The sequence below is a fragment of the Sapajus apella genome, unplaced genomic scaffold, assembly GCF_009761245.1.
Source record: "Sapajus apella isolate SASKATOON/1434 unplaced genomic scaffold, GSC_monkey_1.0 scaffold68, whole genome shotgun sequence".
Classification (NCBI taxonomy): Eukaryota; Metazoa; Chordata; class Mammalia; order Primates; family Cebidae; genus Sapajus; species Sapajus apella.
In genome coordinates, this window is record NW_022437008.1 from 3,281,515 (window position 1) to 3,296,532 (window position 15,018).

The 15,018-nt window shown below is 54.8% G+C and overlaps 1 protein-coding gene across 3 annotated transcripts in view; it reads right to left on the reverse strand.

Annotated features, from left to right (window-relative positions):
- The window catches only part of RYR1 (ryanodine receptor 1), a 153,053-nt gene that overhangs the window by 11,589 nt on the left and 126,446 nt on the right, over positions 1 to 15,018 (reverse strand). For all 3 annotated transcript variants that reach the window (XM_032248849.1, XM_032248848.1, XM_032248847.1), the window contains 6 exons: positions 11,171 to 11,512; positions 6,845 to 7,651; positions 5,696 to 5,772; positions 4,772 to 4,916; positions 2,388 to 2,474; positions 612 to 863 (listed from right to left, as the gene is read on the reverse strand). In XM_032248849.1, coding sequence (XP_032104740.1) covers positions 612 to 863; positions 2,388 to 2,474; positions 4,772 to 4,916; positions 5,696 to 5,772; positions 6,845 to 7,651; positions 11,171 to 11,512 — 1,710 coding nt within the window. The remainder of the gene's footprint in view (positions 1 to 611; positions 864 to 2,387; positions 2,475 to 4,771; positions 4,917 to 5,695; positions 5,773 to 6,844; positions 7,652 to 11,170; positions 11,513 to 15,018) is intronic.

Here is a 15,018-nt window from a genome sequence, read left to right on the forward strand (position 1 = left end):
TGAGGGCTGGGATGGGGGCAGAGATAGAGGGGTGAGGGCTGGGATGGGGGAGGCACAGACAGGGGTGTCAGGGCTGGGATGTGGGGGCAGAGATAGAGGGGTGAGGGCCAGGATGCGGTGCAGAGACACAGGGGTCAGTCAGGGCTGGAACTGGGGGAACAGGCAGAGGGATCAGGGCCAGGATGTGAGAACAGGGGAGCTGCGGGAGCCCAGAAGTGGTGCCCGATGCCACCTGGGGCTTCCCAAGGGAGGGAGCTCTGAACTCAGAACTTAAGGATGAATAAAACAGGTGCAAGGAGGTGGAAGCGGGGCAGAGCACTGCTTGTACAAAAGTTTAGTACTTGATACTTTACTATTCTTCCAATAGTAAAAAATCAAGACAGCGGCCCAGGACCCGGTTCCTCAGCTGTGAGCTGTGTCAGTTCCCAGTCTGAGTACTGTCCTTGCTGGAGACCCCAATCCTGTACCCGGTTCCCCAGCTCTCACCCCAACCCCGGGCCCCCTCTGTCCCACCCCCTGTGAGGGGCCCCAGCCCCAGCCAGTGCCCCAACACCACCCCCACCCCCACCCAGCCAATAAGCCCTTGCCCCAGAACCATGGCCATGGCCCACCTTGAGACAGTTATAGCCAATGATGCAGAGAAAGGCCACCAGCGTGTGCAGGAGACTCAGGCACCGCAGGGCGGGCTCCATGTAGCCCGTGCTCTCCTCCAGGAAGTAATACACCATGCTCTCATCCTCATCGCCCTCCGCCTCCTCTCCGGCCCCCAAGCCCCAGCCAGAGCCGCCGCCAGAGCCTGCGCCTGACATGTCCCCAGTGGCTGAGCCCTCCATGTCATCCTCCCCTGGTGGAGAGTCTGAGACCTGAAATGGGGGCAGAGATCCATCTGTGGGTCTGCCACACCCAGAACCCACTCACAATATTAACAGCCTCCATTCCTGAGATTGGTCTGGGGCCGTACTAGATACTTAGTGTGGCTGTCAATCAAGATCGAGGGGTGGGCCCAGGAACCTAGCTAGCAAATCAGACTCTGTCCTGGGAATTTGCCTATTGAACCAAGGGACACAGAACTGAAGACAGAGTTGGTTCATCTCGATAGTGGAGCACTAAAGAGATTGCCCGCTAATATTAACACTAACAAGAAAATTAGTAGCAGCTACCATTTACACAGTGCTTTTATATGCCAGGTACTGTTGTTCTAAGTGCCTTACGCATATTCATCTTTTTTTTGGGGGGGGGACACAGAGTTTCACTCATTGCCCAATCTCTGCTCACTGCAACCTCTGCCTCCCTGGTTCAAGGATCCTCCTGCCTCAGCCTCCCACATACCTTGGATTACAGGTGCCTACCACCACGCCCAGCTAATTTTTTGTATTTTTAGTAGAGACAGGGTTTCACCACACCGGCCAGACTGGTCTTGAACTCCTGACTTCACGTGATACACCTACCGTGGACTCCCAGATTGCTGGGATTATAGGTGTGAGCTACCGCACCTGGCCTCATCCTCTTTCTTTATTATTTGTTGAGACAAGAGTTTCACTCTTGTGGCCCAGGCTGGAGTGCAGTGGCACGATCTCAGCTCACTGCAACCTCCACCCCTCCTGGAATCAAGTGGTTCTCTTGCCTCAGCCTCCTGAATAGCTGGGATTACAGGCACGCTCCACCACGCCCAGCTAATTTTTGTATTTTTAGTAGAGATGGGATTTTACCATGTTGACCAGGCTGGTCTCGAACTCCCAACCTCAGGTGATCCACCCGCCTTGGCCTCCCAACGTGCTGGGATTACAGGCGTGAGCCACCGCACCTGGCGCCTCATCCTCTTTCAATCCCACAGCTCTAAGAGGTATTCCATTCTACAGGTGAGGCAGTTGGGGCACAAATGCATTAAGCACCTTGCCTAACCTCACGCGGCCAGTGGGCAGTGAGCGGGACTGGGGCCCACAGAGGCCACGCTCCCATCTCTCTAGTCTACCTTACCGCCCTTTCCTTCCATCTGTCAGTGGCCCGTTTCTTCCTCCCTGCAAACTTCTGTTTAGCTTACGTGAAAGCAAAGATGCTTAGCGGAATCGGTGGGTATTGGCGAGAGCTGAGGGCCTGTACCCAGGTGCACAGAACTGGCCTGTGGTTGAGCTGAGCAGGGAACTCAGCTCCTGCTCTAGCTCCCGCAGGCACTCAGGCGTCTGTCCCAGATGGATGCAGTCACCCCCTACTCAACCCCATGGAGGCCAGTCCCAGGATCCAAGTGTCCAGTCTGAACCCTCCTAAGTACCCTGAGCACAATGCCTTGTCCCTCCACTGGAGGAACCCAGAAAGCCTGACAGATGCTGAGCCTCCCGTCCCACAGCCTGGATAAGGGCCTGACCCTCCCCGCCTTTCAGGACCAGCACCTTATAAAACAGCAAGATGAAGTTGATGGCAAATGCCAGGAAGAGGGCAAGGAACCGCAGGGTGTAAAAGTTCCGGGACAGGTAGTTCTGAGAGAAAAAGGAGAGAGAAAGAGAGAGCACTCACAGATCAGCCTCTTCCCCGGAGAGCTCAGCCATCATTTACCCACAATCAAAGCACCTGGGCTCCCAACAGCTGTTCTCACAACCTCCTATCTACTTTTGAGACAGGGTTTCGCTCTGTTGCCCACGCTGGAGTGCAGTGGTGCCATCTCAGCTCACTGCAAACGCCACCTCCCGGGTTCAAATTCTCATGCCTCGGCTGGGATTACAGGCATGCACCACCATGCCTAGCTTATTTTTGTATTTTTAGTAGAGACAGGGTTTTCACATTAGCCAGGATGTTCTCCAACTCATGACCTCAGGTGATTCACCCACCTTGGCCTCCCAGAGTGCTGGGATTACAAGCCTGAGCCACCGCGCCTGGCCCCGACCTTCTACTGGGCTAAGAGTTTTATTTGCATAAACTTGTTAAGTTCTCACCACAGCCCTGTGAAGTGGGTACTACTGTTACAAGCACTTTACAGATGAGGAAACTGAGGCTCAGGGAAGCGGTGTCTTACTCAAGGTAACACAGTGGCAGAGCTGGGTTTTGAACACGGTCAGTCAGAGTCCAAGCTCCCAGCCTCTTGGACATGCTGCTTCCTGAGTGAGGTCACCCTGTCTGCTTTACACAAGATGGAAGGGAACTTTTTTTTTTTTTGAGTCAAGGTCTCACTGCCACCCAGGCTGGAGTGCAGTGGTGCAATCATAGCTCACTGCAGCCTCAAACTCGTGTGCTCAAGTGATTCTCCCACCTCAGCCTCCTGAATAGCTGGGACTACAGGCACGTGTCACCACACCCAGCTTATTAAAAAAAAGTTTTGGGGCCGGGCGCGGTGGCTCAAGCCTGTAATCCCAGCACTTTGGGAGGCCGAGGCGGGTGGATCATGAGGTCAAGAGATCGAGACCATCCTGGTCAACACGGTGAAACCCCGTCTCTACTAAAAATACAAAAAATTAGCTGGGCATGGTGGCGTGTGCCTGTAATCCCAGCTACTCAGGAGGCTGAGGCAGGAGAATTGCCTGAACCCAGGAGGCGGAGGTTGCGGTGAGCCGAGATCGCACCATTGCACTCCAGCCTGGGTAACAAGAGCGAAACTCCGTCCCCCCAAAAAAAAAAAAAAAAAAAAGTTTTGGCTACTCTGGGCGCATTATCTCAGGGTTGCCCTGCTCTGCAAGGAGCAGTAATTTAAAAAAAAATTTTTTTTTAACTATTTTGTAGAGACATGGGTCTCCCCATGTTGCCCAGGCTGGTCTCAAACTCCTGGGCTCAAGGAATCCTCCCACCTCAGCCTTCCAAAGTACTGGAATTACAGGCATGAGCCCCCTCACATGGCAGGGAACATCTTCCATCTCCACCTCTTCCTCTCCACCTTTCCCTCCATCCCTCAATCTTCCCACAAATTCTCGGGGAACCACCTTCATTCCACATGATTCCCTCACTACCCCCCCCCCCCCCCCTTTTTTTTTTTTTTTTTTTTTGAGATAGAGCCTTGCTCTGTCGCCCAGGCAGGAGTGCAGTGGCGCAATCCTGGCTCACTGCAACTTCTGCCTCTTGGGTTCAAGCAATTCTCTTGCTTCAGCCTCTTGAGTAGCTGGAATTACAGGTATGCACCACTATGTATTGTATTTTTAGTAGAGATGAGATTTGACCATGTTGGCCAGGCCGGTCTCAAACTCCTGATCTCAGGTGATCTGCCCACCTCGGTCTCCCAAAGTGCTGGGATTACAGGCGTGAGCCACCACACCCAGCCTCCCTTACCCCCTCCTATCAGGCCAGGCCTGGACAGGAGACAGGACGGAGGGAGCCCGGGGGCGTGCCTCCAAACACCCATCCTCCTTCCTGGCTTGGATGAGATGAGCATTTCCCCAGGCACTGGGAGAGCTCAGACCTCCATAGCAGCACTGGGGCTGGGGTAGGGGCTGAGACTCGAAGGGCTGACAGCCAAGAAACAGGCCACGGTGGGAAGGTCAGAGCGTCGGCCACATTGAATGTAGCTCTGGATAGAGGGTAGAGGTGGAAGTGTGGGTGAGTGGCCCCCATGAAAAAGGTGTGGAGGTGGGAATAAGGATTGTGAGCAGGGAGGGGACAAGGAACCAAGGCAGGGCCACCTGAAAATGCCACCCTGTCCCCAGGTCTGGGGATGCCTCTGCCCTCTCCCCAGCTAGGGTTTTCCTTGGAGATGAACTTCAAGGTGAATGCAAGAACAGGGTGAGCAGGATAGGGAGGCACCAGAGGTGGGGCTCCCGGAGAGAAGGTTCAGGTGCCCTGGCTGGATCCTCACCAAGAACTTCACCCTCTGCACCTCCAGTTCTCCCCAGAATTCGCCCCCAGCTTCCTCCTTCTTTGGAGGGGGTGAGGGAGGTGCTTGCTTCTTGGAGGGCTCTGGTGGGGGCTCGGGAACTTCTTCCTTCTCCCCATTCTCAGCACTGCAGGGCAGGACAGAGAGAAGTCAGGAGGTGCCTGGGCAGGCAATGCTTGAGTTCATTCACTCAGAACCGTTCACCGGGGGCCTGTTCCGTGCCTGGCTCAGGTTTGGATGGTGCTGTGTACATGGGGGATGAGATAATCTCAGGACTTGCCCTTATGAGGCTCCAGTCCAATGTGGGAGACAGGCAGTGACAGTGACACCAGGCAGTGACAGCCCAGAGTGCTTGGGATGCAGGAAGCTCAGGGGGCTGTAGCAACCTGGAGGAGACACCTCCTCAGCTTAGGAGGGGTCAGGTGTCCTGGAGGATGGAAAGGATGAGAAAGGCTCAGAGGAGGCAAGGAGGCCCGTGTTCCAGGCAGAGGGAACGGCACACAGAAAGGCCTGGTGACCAGACAGAGCATCCAGTTTTCTCTTTTTTTTTTTTTTTTTTTGAGACAGGGTCTTGCTCTGTCACCCAGGCTGGGGTGCAATGCAGTGATCAGGGATCATTACAGCCTCCACCTCTGGGGGTCAAGCGATCCTCCCACCTCAGCCTCCCCACGGCTGGGACTAAAGACGAATATTACCACGCTTGGCTAATTTTTAATTTTTTTTTTTAATGTTGCCTGGGCTGGAGCATTTATTTCCTGAGTCTTTCTCTCGGGGCTCCTCCTCTGTGCCTGAGTCTGGGCAGGGTGTTGCTGAGGACACAGGGTGGTCAGGACGGCCTGGGGGCCTGACCTCTGGAGGCTCCTGGTCTAGGAGGGAGGCAGTGATAGGGGCCCCAAGGCCACTCACTCGGCTTTCTCCGGCTCCGGCTCCGCTTCCGGTTCGGGCTCTGGCTCTGGCGGGAGTTCCTCCTCCACTCCATCCACCTAGGGGCAGGGCGAGAATCAGGGCTGGGTCCCCACCCTAAGCGCTCCTCAGGGCCGCGGGCCTGCTCTCGTCTCCTTTCTGATTTCCCCTGGGTAATGTAAGTTTTCCACTTGCCCCCACCAGGAGGAGGCAGATTATGATTCCCATTTTACAGAGGGGAAACTGAGGCTTAGCGAGGGGGGCCCCTTGCCCAAAGCACTGCACAGGATTGCGCTGACTCCAAGTGCAGCTCTTCTTGTCCCCCAGGGCTTCCCACCTCCTTGGCCTCCGCACCCCACCACGGCATTCCCAGCACTAAGGGCCTGAGGATGTTAGGGGACCCTGCCTCCATGGGCGACTTCATTCCCACAACCCGTGTCTCCGAGGGTCTTTTCCTAGTGCTCCTGACCCTGTCTCAGGACTTTGTCTTTTTTCTTTTCTCTCTCTCTCTTTTTGAGACAGAGCCTCACTCTGTCGCCCAGGCTGGAGGGCAGGGGCGCGATCTCAGCTCACTGCAATCTCCGTCTCCCGGATTCAAGAGATTCTCCTGCCTCAGCCTCCCGAGTAGCTGGGAATACAGGCATGTGCCACCACTCCCAGCCACTTTTTGTATTTTTAGTAGAGACGGGGTTTCGCCATGTTGGCCAGGCTGGTCTCAAATTCCTGATCTCAGGTGATCGGCCCGCCTCCGCCTCCCAAAGTGCTGGGATCACAGGTGTGAGCCACGGTGCGGGGCTTAGGCTTGGTCTTTTTCTTGCCCTCGAATTTGGTCCCTGTGTTTCTTACTCTCTGGCTCTCCAGTTATCATATTCTCTATGTCTTCCGGGCTCAGGGCTCTGCCCGGCCCTTTCTCCAGGTCTTCATCTCTGAGTCTCTCTCTCTCCCTGTGCGTCTGTGTATCCCTCTGTCTCTGAGCGTCTCTCTTGCCCGGCGCCCGATCTGTCCCCATGTGCGTCCTCCGTGGGTGCGCCCTGCGTGTGCCTGTCCCCCTCACCAGTTCTCTCCTCTCAGCGTGTCTCCCCACCCAGCCAGGCTCTCTTCCTCCCTCCGATCCCCCATTTCTCTCCAAAACCCCGAAGCCCCGGCTCTCACCCCCAGCTTCCTCTTGAGGATGGGAGAGCCCTCGGGCGTGGGCGGCTCCGCAGGCGTCGTGTCTCCCATGTCTCCGAGACCGCCAGCCCCTTCGGGCCGGAAGGGGCCCCCGTCGGTCACGGCCACCGCCCTGTCGGCGCCGCCCGGCCCGGCCTCGTGCGCCGCCTCCTCCTCGTCCCCGGCGCCCTCCGCGGCGTCTCCAGCGCCCTCGCCCGCACCCTCGCCGTCTGCGTCTCCACCGGGCCCGGCCGGCTGCTCGCCGTGCACCTCGTCGCTGGTGGGGTCGGGCATGCCCGCCAGGAGCTCGGTCACCGTCACCTTCTTGGCGCCCTCCACCAGGCCGCCGCCGAACAGCGAGCGCCACAGCAGGCCCAGCGCGCCCGCCGCCGCCCCCGCGCCCGCGGACCCCGCGCGCGTCACGGCCGCCCAGAGCAGCGTCGCCACCGCGGTGGCCGCCTCGCGGGCCGTGAGCCGCCGTAGCCGCCGCACGCGCCGCCGCAAGCTGCGGTAGCTGAGGCCGCGCAGGGCCCGGCCCGCGGCCGCCGCCACCCGCGCCGTGGCCCCCGCCGCAGCCGTGGCCGCCGCGCCCTCGGGCCCCGCCGCGCCCTCCTCCGCGCCCTCCGCGCCCGCCTCCGCCGCGGCCTCGTCCTCATCGGTCTCCGGCTCGCCCTCGGGCTCCGAGATCTGCGCGGCGATCTGCATCTCGAAGATGGTGTCCTCGCAGAAGCTCACGAAGAGCTCCATCTTCTCGGCCTCGCCGCCCTCGTTCACCACGTCGAAGATGAACTGGCGCTTGGACTCCTTCACCTGCAGCGCGGGGCGGCGGAGGAAACGGGGGCGCCGTCAGCGGGGGCTCAGACAGCAGCGACAGCGCAGTGGCAGCTACCGGGGTCACCGCGGCAGGCTCTGTTCTACATGCATTGTTGTTTTGTTTTTGAGACAGGGTCAGGCCGGGCGCGGTGGCTCCCGCCTGTAATCCTAGCACTTTGGGAGGCCGTGGCGGGCGAACTTGAGGTCAGGAGTTCGAGACCAGCCTGGCCAACATAGTGAAACCGAGTCTCTCCTAAAAATACAAAAATTAGCCGGGTGTGGTGGACGCCTGTAATCCTAGCTTCTTGGGAGCCTGAGGCAGGACAATCGCTTGAACCTGGGAGGTGGAGGTTGCAGCAAGCCAAGATCACACCACTGCACTCCAGCCTGGGTAACAGAGTGAAACTCCGTCTCCAACAAAACAAACAAAACAAACAAAACAAAACAAAAATGAAAGAAGACAGGATCTAGCTCAGTCTCCTCCCAGGCTGGAGTGAAGTGGTGCCATCTTGGCCCACTGCGACCTCTGCCCCTGGGGTTCAAGCAATCTTGCTGCCTCAGCCTCCTGGGTAGGTGGGATTATAGGCGCCCACCACCATGCCAGGCTAAATTTTTGAATTTTTAGTAGAGACAGGGTTTTGCCCGTTTGGCCAGGCTGGTCTTGAACTCCTGGCCTCAAGTGATCTGCCTGCCTCAGCCTTCCAAAGTGCTGAGATTACAGGTGTGAGCCACCATGACTGGCCTGCTAATTTCTAAAAGAAGTTTTTTTGCAGAGACAGGGTCTGGCTGTGTTGGTCAGGCTGGTGTTGAACTCCTGGCCTCAAGCAATCCTCTGTCCTTGGACTCCCCAAATACTGGGATTACAGGCAGGGGCCACAGCGCCTGGCCACGCTGTTGTTTGGATTATCAAAAGCAAACCTATAGAGAGCAATTTAGAGAGAGCACTCCTTGTAGGCACTCCTGTAAATGCTTCAATAAGGCCAGGCCCTGTACAAGCAGTTTCCACATGTAATCGGCTGGGCGCCATGGCTCATGCCTATCATCTCAGCAGTTTGGGAGGCCGAGATGGGTGGATCATGAGGTCAGGAGATCAAGACCACCCTGGCCAACATGGTGAAACCCCATCTCTACTAAAATATAAAAAATTGGCCATGTGTAGTGGCGCACCTGCAGTCCCAGCCAATGGGGAGGCTGATGCAGGGGAATCACTTGAACCCCCAGGAGGCAGAGGTTGCAGTGAGCCAATATCACATCACTGCATTCCAGTCTGGTGACAGAGCAAGACTCTGACTCAAAAAAAAAAAAAAAAAAAAAACCAAACGCATTTAATCCTCACAAACAAGCCTACGGGCCAATGAGTTTTCTTCCCATTTTACGGATGAGGACATTTTATAGGGAGGCCCAGAAAGTGACACGCCCAGGTGACACAGACGAGGCGGCATGTATAGGATTTGAACTCCCTCCAAGCTGGCTCCAGAACGGATGTGTTAAGCTTCCTTGAGAGGAGCAGCATAGTGCCTGAAGGCAGAGGTTCTGCAGCCAGCATGCCTGGCTTCAAATCTTGATTCTGCCAGAATAGCTGGGTGATTTTGAATTAGCTCTCTGGACCTCTGTTTTCCCCTCTGTAAAGTGGGCATAATAGGACCTACATTATACGGTTGGTGTGAGGGTTAAATGAGTTAATAGATGGTGCATGGTTAGAATAGTGCCGGGTGCTTAATAAATGCTGTATAGTGGGCAGGCCATGGTGGGTCACACCTGTAATCCCAGCACTTTGGGAGGCCAAGGTGGGCGAATCACCTGAAGTCAGGGGTTGAAGACCAGCCTAGCCAACATGACAAAACTCTACTGAAAATATAAATATTAGCTGGGCATGGGGGCACATGCCCGTAATCTCAGCTACTCGGGAGACTAAGACAAGGAGGATCGCTTGAACCCGGGAGGCGGAGGTTGCAGTAAGCCTAGATAGTGCCATTGCACTCCAGCCTGGGTGACAAGAGCAAAACTCCGTCTCAAAAACAAAACAAAACGCCGTATAGTGTTCCGTGTTATTATACTGCCCCACAGGTGCTCCGAAGCCACAGGGGCATACATGCATGCCTGAGGAGCAGGGGAAAGTGGAGTAAGAAGGGGTGAGCAGGAGGAAGCAGGTGTCTGGAGAAATAGCGCTAAGGGAAAGAGTGTGCATGTGGGGAGCACGCGGGGGAAGTGTGCAACCACAAGGGGCTCAGTGTGCTCAGTGGGCATGGGTGCATGGGGCAGGCGTGTGAGGGCCTGGGACCTATGGGGGGACAGGACGAGTATGAGTGTGGGAGGAGCCTGCAGTTATGTAGTGTGTGAGTGTGCAAGGGGGAGCCAAGAGCCCAGAATACGAGGACAGGGCTCCGAGTGGGACATGAGCCCGTGTGCATGAGCTGGAGTCACCTGAGGAGACATATGAAGGGCCCAGTCGTGAAGGAGGTGACGGGCGTGCAATGAGTGGGAGACAAGGTGGGGTGTGCAGGTGCCTGGGGGCATCTCAGAAACCAAAAGCAAGTGTGTGTGCAAGAGAATGAGGTGAGGGTGTGTCAGGGCCGTGTGGGGAGTGCGAGGGAATGGGGAGGGGAACCATATGCCAGCCAGGTGTGGCAGCTGTGCTGGAGACATGCTGGGACCATATGAGTGTACCCTTGGGGCAACTGAGTGTGTAAGAGGTGGTCAAGCATTTGTGAGCTGGGCATGGGAGGAGCTGGATAGGGCATGTCAGGTTAGAGAGTAGGTCTGGGGGCTCTTGTGGGCGAGCCTGAGACCGTGGCCCAAGTGTTTGTGGGTGAGCATGGTGGTCCCAGAGCTGCAGTAAGGGCAAGTGGGCAGTGAATGAGTGAGGCATGTCAGGATTCTGGGAGGGCTCACTGGCATCCTCAGGGTGTGTCGGCCCAGAATAAGTGGGGGTGCACATTGCATGCTAGGACTTCAGAAGGCATCTGGGGGCACACGTGATAACTGGTGAAGGGTGGGTCAGCATGCCAGGGCACCCCAGAGACCCCAGGGTGAGTATGTATAAGAGAAAGCATGAGCGGGCCAGGACCAAGAGACAGCACACCGAGTGGGGGCGGCTGGGAGGGTGAGCAAGGGGTGTGTCACCATGCGGGTTCAAGGAGGTGGGGATGTGAGTGGGGCTGCATGTAGGGGCCTGCCAGAGCTCCCAGGGTACGCGTGCAAGGGGAAGGGATGGCGTGTGAGCAGCCACAGTGAGGACACACCCACCCTGCTTCATGCCCAAGGGGTGTGCATCCTCTCGTGGGCCAAGTTCTCAAGAAGTGGCCAGGGGGAGCCAGGGATGGCCGAGGGCACAGCCAGGCAAAATGTGTACAAAAGGGTGGGCCAATATCCTGTGCCCTGCTCCGGTGGGCTTGCCGGAGCAGGGCAGATAGGCGAGGCATGCACAGTCCCCTGTTGGGTCCGATAGTGCAAGAAGCCAGCACCCGCATGCCTGAAGCCCCAGAGGCGAGCATGCACGCGCGCAGGTCACCCGACCTGAGGCATCTCCCACTGGGCGCGGTTGGTCTCCGAGATCTCGAAGTAGATGCGCTCGATGCGGCGCGAGGCGCCCATGATCTCGATGCGGCCCAGGTAGGGGCGGAAGTACTCGAGGATGCTCTCGGCCAGCTCCAGGAAGTTGTGCAGGCGTGGGTCATGCGGCACGTGCTCCGACAGGTTGGTCAGCAGCACCGCCACGTTGAAGCCGATGTCGCGGGCTGGCTCCTGGAAGCGGTTGGCGAACTCCTCGCAGTTGATCATCTCGTTCTCGTCCGCTTCGGAGCATGAAAGCAGGAACTGGATTTCTGGACCGCTGAACTGCTTCTGGCTGTCCATGGCCTGGGGGCGGGCAGGGAGGTCAATGGGGTGGCCTGGAGAGCTTCAATTCCCTCTCTATCTCTCTCTCTCTCTCTCTCTAAGACAAGGTCTTGCACCCAGGCTGGAGTGCAGTGATGCAATCACAGCTCATCACAGCCTCAACACATCTCCCCTGGCCCTCATCCCTACGCCTGGGCTTAAGTGCCCAGCCTTCAGAGTAGCTGGGATTACAGATACACACCACTACACCTAGCGAATTTTTTTTTGGTAGAGATAGTGTCTCCCTATGGTACCAACGCTGGTCTTGAATTCCTGGGCTCAAGGGATCCTCCCACCTCAGCCTCACAAAGTGCTGGGATTACAGGTGTGAGCCACCATGCCCAGCTGAAACTTGCTTTTGTTTTTTGAGATGAGTTTCACTCTTGTCTCCCAGGCTGGAGTGCAGTGGCGTGGTCTCAGCTCACTGCAACCTCCACCTCCCAGGTTCAAGCAATTCTCCTGCCTTAGCCTCCTGAGTAGCTGGGATTACAGGTGCTTGACACCATGCCCTGCTAATTTTTTGTATTTTTAGTGAGATGGGGATTTCATCATGTTGGCTAGGCTGGTCTGGAACTCCTGACCTCAGGTGATCCCCCCGCCTCGGCCTCCTAAAGTGCAGGGGTTACAGGCGTTGAAACACGGTGCCCAGCCATAAGACTCTGTTATCCTGCTGATGGAAATGTAGGTTGCTTCCAGATTTTTTTTTTTTTTTCCCTGAGACAGGGTCTCACTCTGTCATCCAGGCTGAGAGCAGTGGCACAATCTCAGCTCATTGCAGCCTCCACCTCCCAGGGTCAAGTGAGTCTCATGCCTCAGCCTCCTGAGTAGCTGGGACTACAGGTGCATGCCACTGCGCCTGGCAAAGTTTTTCTGTAGAGACGGGGTTTTGTCATGTTGCCCAGGCTGGTCCAAAACTCCTGAGCTCAAGTGATCTACCCTCTTCCACCTCCCAAAGTGCTGGGATTACAGACATAAGTCACCAGGTTCACCTACAGATTTTTTAACTTTACAGACAATATGTTCCTTGAACATTCTTGTGCTGATTGCCCATGCATTTTTGCAAGAATTCTCTAGAGCAGCGTTAAATGTTCTTTTTTTTTTTTTTCTTTAGTAAAAGGTGAAAGATTTATATGATTTGGAGAGAAACCAGAATATGTTAATGTACTTTTTTTTTTTTTTTTTGAGATGGAGTCTCACTCTGTCGCCCAAGCTGGAGTGCAGTGATGTGATCTCCACTCACTGCAACCTCTGCCTCCCAGGTTCAGGTGATTCTCCTGCCTCAGCCTCCCGAGTAGCTGGGATTACAGGTTCGTGCCACCACACCTGGCTAACTTTTTTTGTATTTTTAGTAGAGATGGGGTTTCACCATGCTGGTCAGGCTGGTCTCGAACTCCTGACCTTGTGATCCATCCACCTTGGCCTCCCAAAGTGCTGGGATTACAGGCGTGAGCCACTGTGCCCGGCCCATTAACTATTTTTGACTGCATTTACAGTAAGAATACATTTTACAATGTGACTCAAAAAAAAAAAGGCCAGGCACAGTGGCTCACACCTGTAATCCCAGCACTTTGGGAGGCTGAGGTGGGCAGATCATCTGAGGTCAGGAGTTTGAGACCAGCCTGACCAGCATGGAGAAACCCCATCTCTACTAAAAATACAAAATTAGTAGACAAGAAAACCAATTTCCTAGTTGGCTAAAAAAGAAAGAAAAAATTAGCCAGGCTTGGTGGTGCATGCCTGTAATCCCAGCTACTTGGGAGGCTGAAGCAGAAAAATCTCTCGATCCAGGGAGGTGGAGATTGCGGTGAGCCGAGATTGCGCCATTGCACTCCAGCTTTGGCGATAGAGCAAAACTCCATCTCAAAAAAAGAAAAGAAAAGGTTTCATGACACAATTCTGACTTTTGCTGGGCAGCACACTCTGCAATGTTCTATTTCTAAAGATGCTGGTCACGAGTTCTGCGTTGCTAAGTTAATTTCATCACCTACAGATGGGCTGCAGTATGCAGTGTGAGAAATGTTGCTCTGGGGTATGAACAGATCAAACTTTTCTGGCTCTCAAAACTGCTTTGTAAAAACCCCAGAACTTTGCAAAATTCTTTCTAAATGAGTAACATGCTTTGCAAATCATGAAGGGCTCTAGAAACCACAGAGCATGGAGACATCATCATACCGGAACCCCTCACCTTCTGCCCTTGCCTCGTTAGCCTGCCTCCCCCTCTATCATGAGCAGGGTGATAGTGTCTGTCTCAAAAACCCACCTCAGACTGGGCCTAGTGGCTCACGCCCATAATCCCAGCACTTTGGGAGGCCAAAGCAGGTGAATCACCCGAGGTCAGGAGTTCAAGACCAGCCTGGACAACACGGTGAAATGTCTCTACTAAAAATACAAAAATTAGCTGGGCATGGTGGCAGGTGCCTGTCATCCCAGCTACTTCTGAAGCTGAGACAGGAGAATGGCTTGAACCTGGGAGGTAGAGGTTGCGGTGAGCTGAGATTGTGCCACTGCACTCCAGCCTGGGCAACAAGGGTAAGACCCTCTCTCAAAAAAAAAAAAAAGAAAAATAAGAAAAAATTTAAAAAGCCCACCTCTCCACAGGGACCTGGGACATTGTCACCTCCATTAACTCCTAGTCTCTGCTCTTGTGATTTGCTGATCTCCCTTTGTCATCATTCTTTTGCCCATCCCTTTCATTCATTCATTCATTCAGCACCTGGCCATAATCAATCTAAAAAATGATCAGTTCAACTTTTTTTTCACACTAAGTCTCTCATTGGATAGTGCTGTCCTAGTTGAAGAGTTTCCCATAGTCTAGACCTAATGCGTTTTTATGGTGTCATTTCCTGTGTGCCTCTATCTCCTATGTTTCCTGCTAAGTGGGACTCTGTTGGAAAAGTTCAAGCAGATTCAGGTTTGGGTGTGAGGAGTTTTTTTGGCCAGAACCTTCCTATGTGGGGCTGTTTACCTCCACCAGGAGGCACCTCCTTTTGAGATGCCAGCAGCTGTTTCTGCTGAATGCCCAGACATAGCCATTCATTAGTGATGGAAAAATGGTGATAGTCTCATTTTTTTCCTTTTTTTTTTTTTTTTTTTTTTTTTAGGAAAAGATGGAATCTCCCTCCGTCACCCAGGCTGAAGTGCAGTGGCACACTCTTGGATCACTGTAACCTCCACCTCCTGGGTTCAAGTAATTCTGCCTCAGCCTCCCAAGTAGCTGGGATTATAGGCACCCACCATCATGCCTGGTTAATTTCTGTATTTTTTACTAGAGATGGGGTTTCACCATGTTGGTCAGGCTGGTCTTGAACTCCTGACTTCAGGTGATCCACCCACTTCAGCCTCCCAAAGTGCTGGGATTCCAGGCATAAGCCACCGTGCCCAGCCTCTTAGTTTTCATGATGCTTCCTTAACTTGACAAATGAGTGTAAGTGCCTACTGTGTGTCAGGCACTGCTCTAGTCCTGAAGGTACAGCAGTGAACAAGACAGA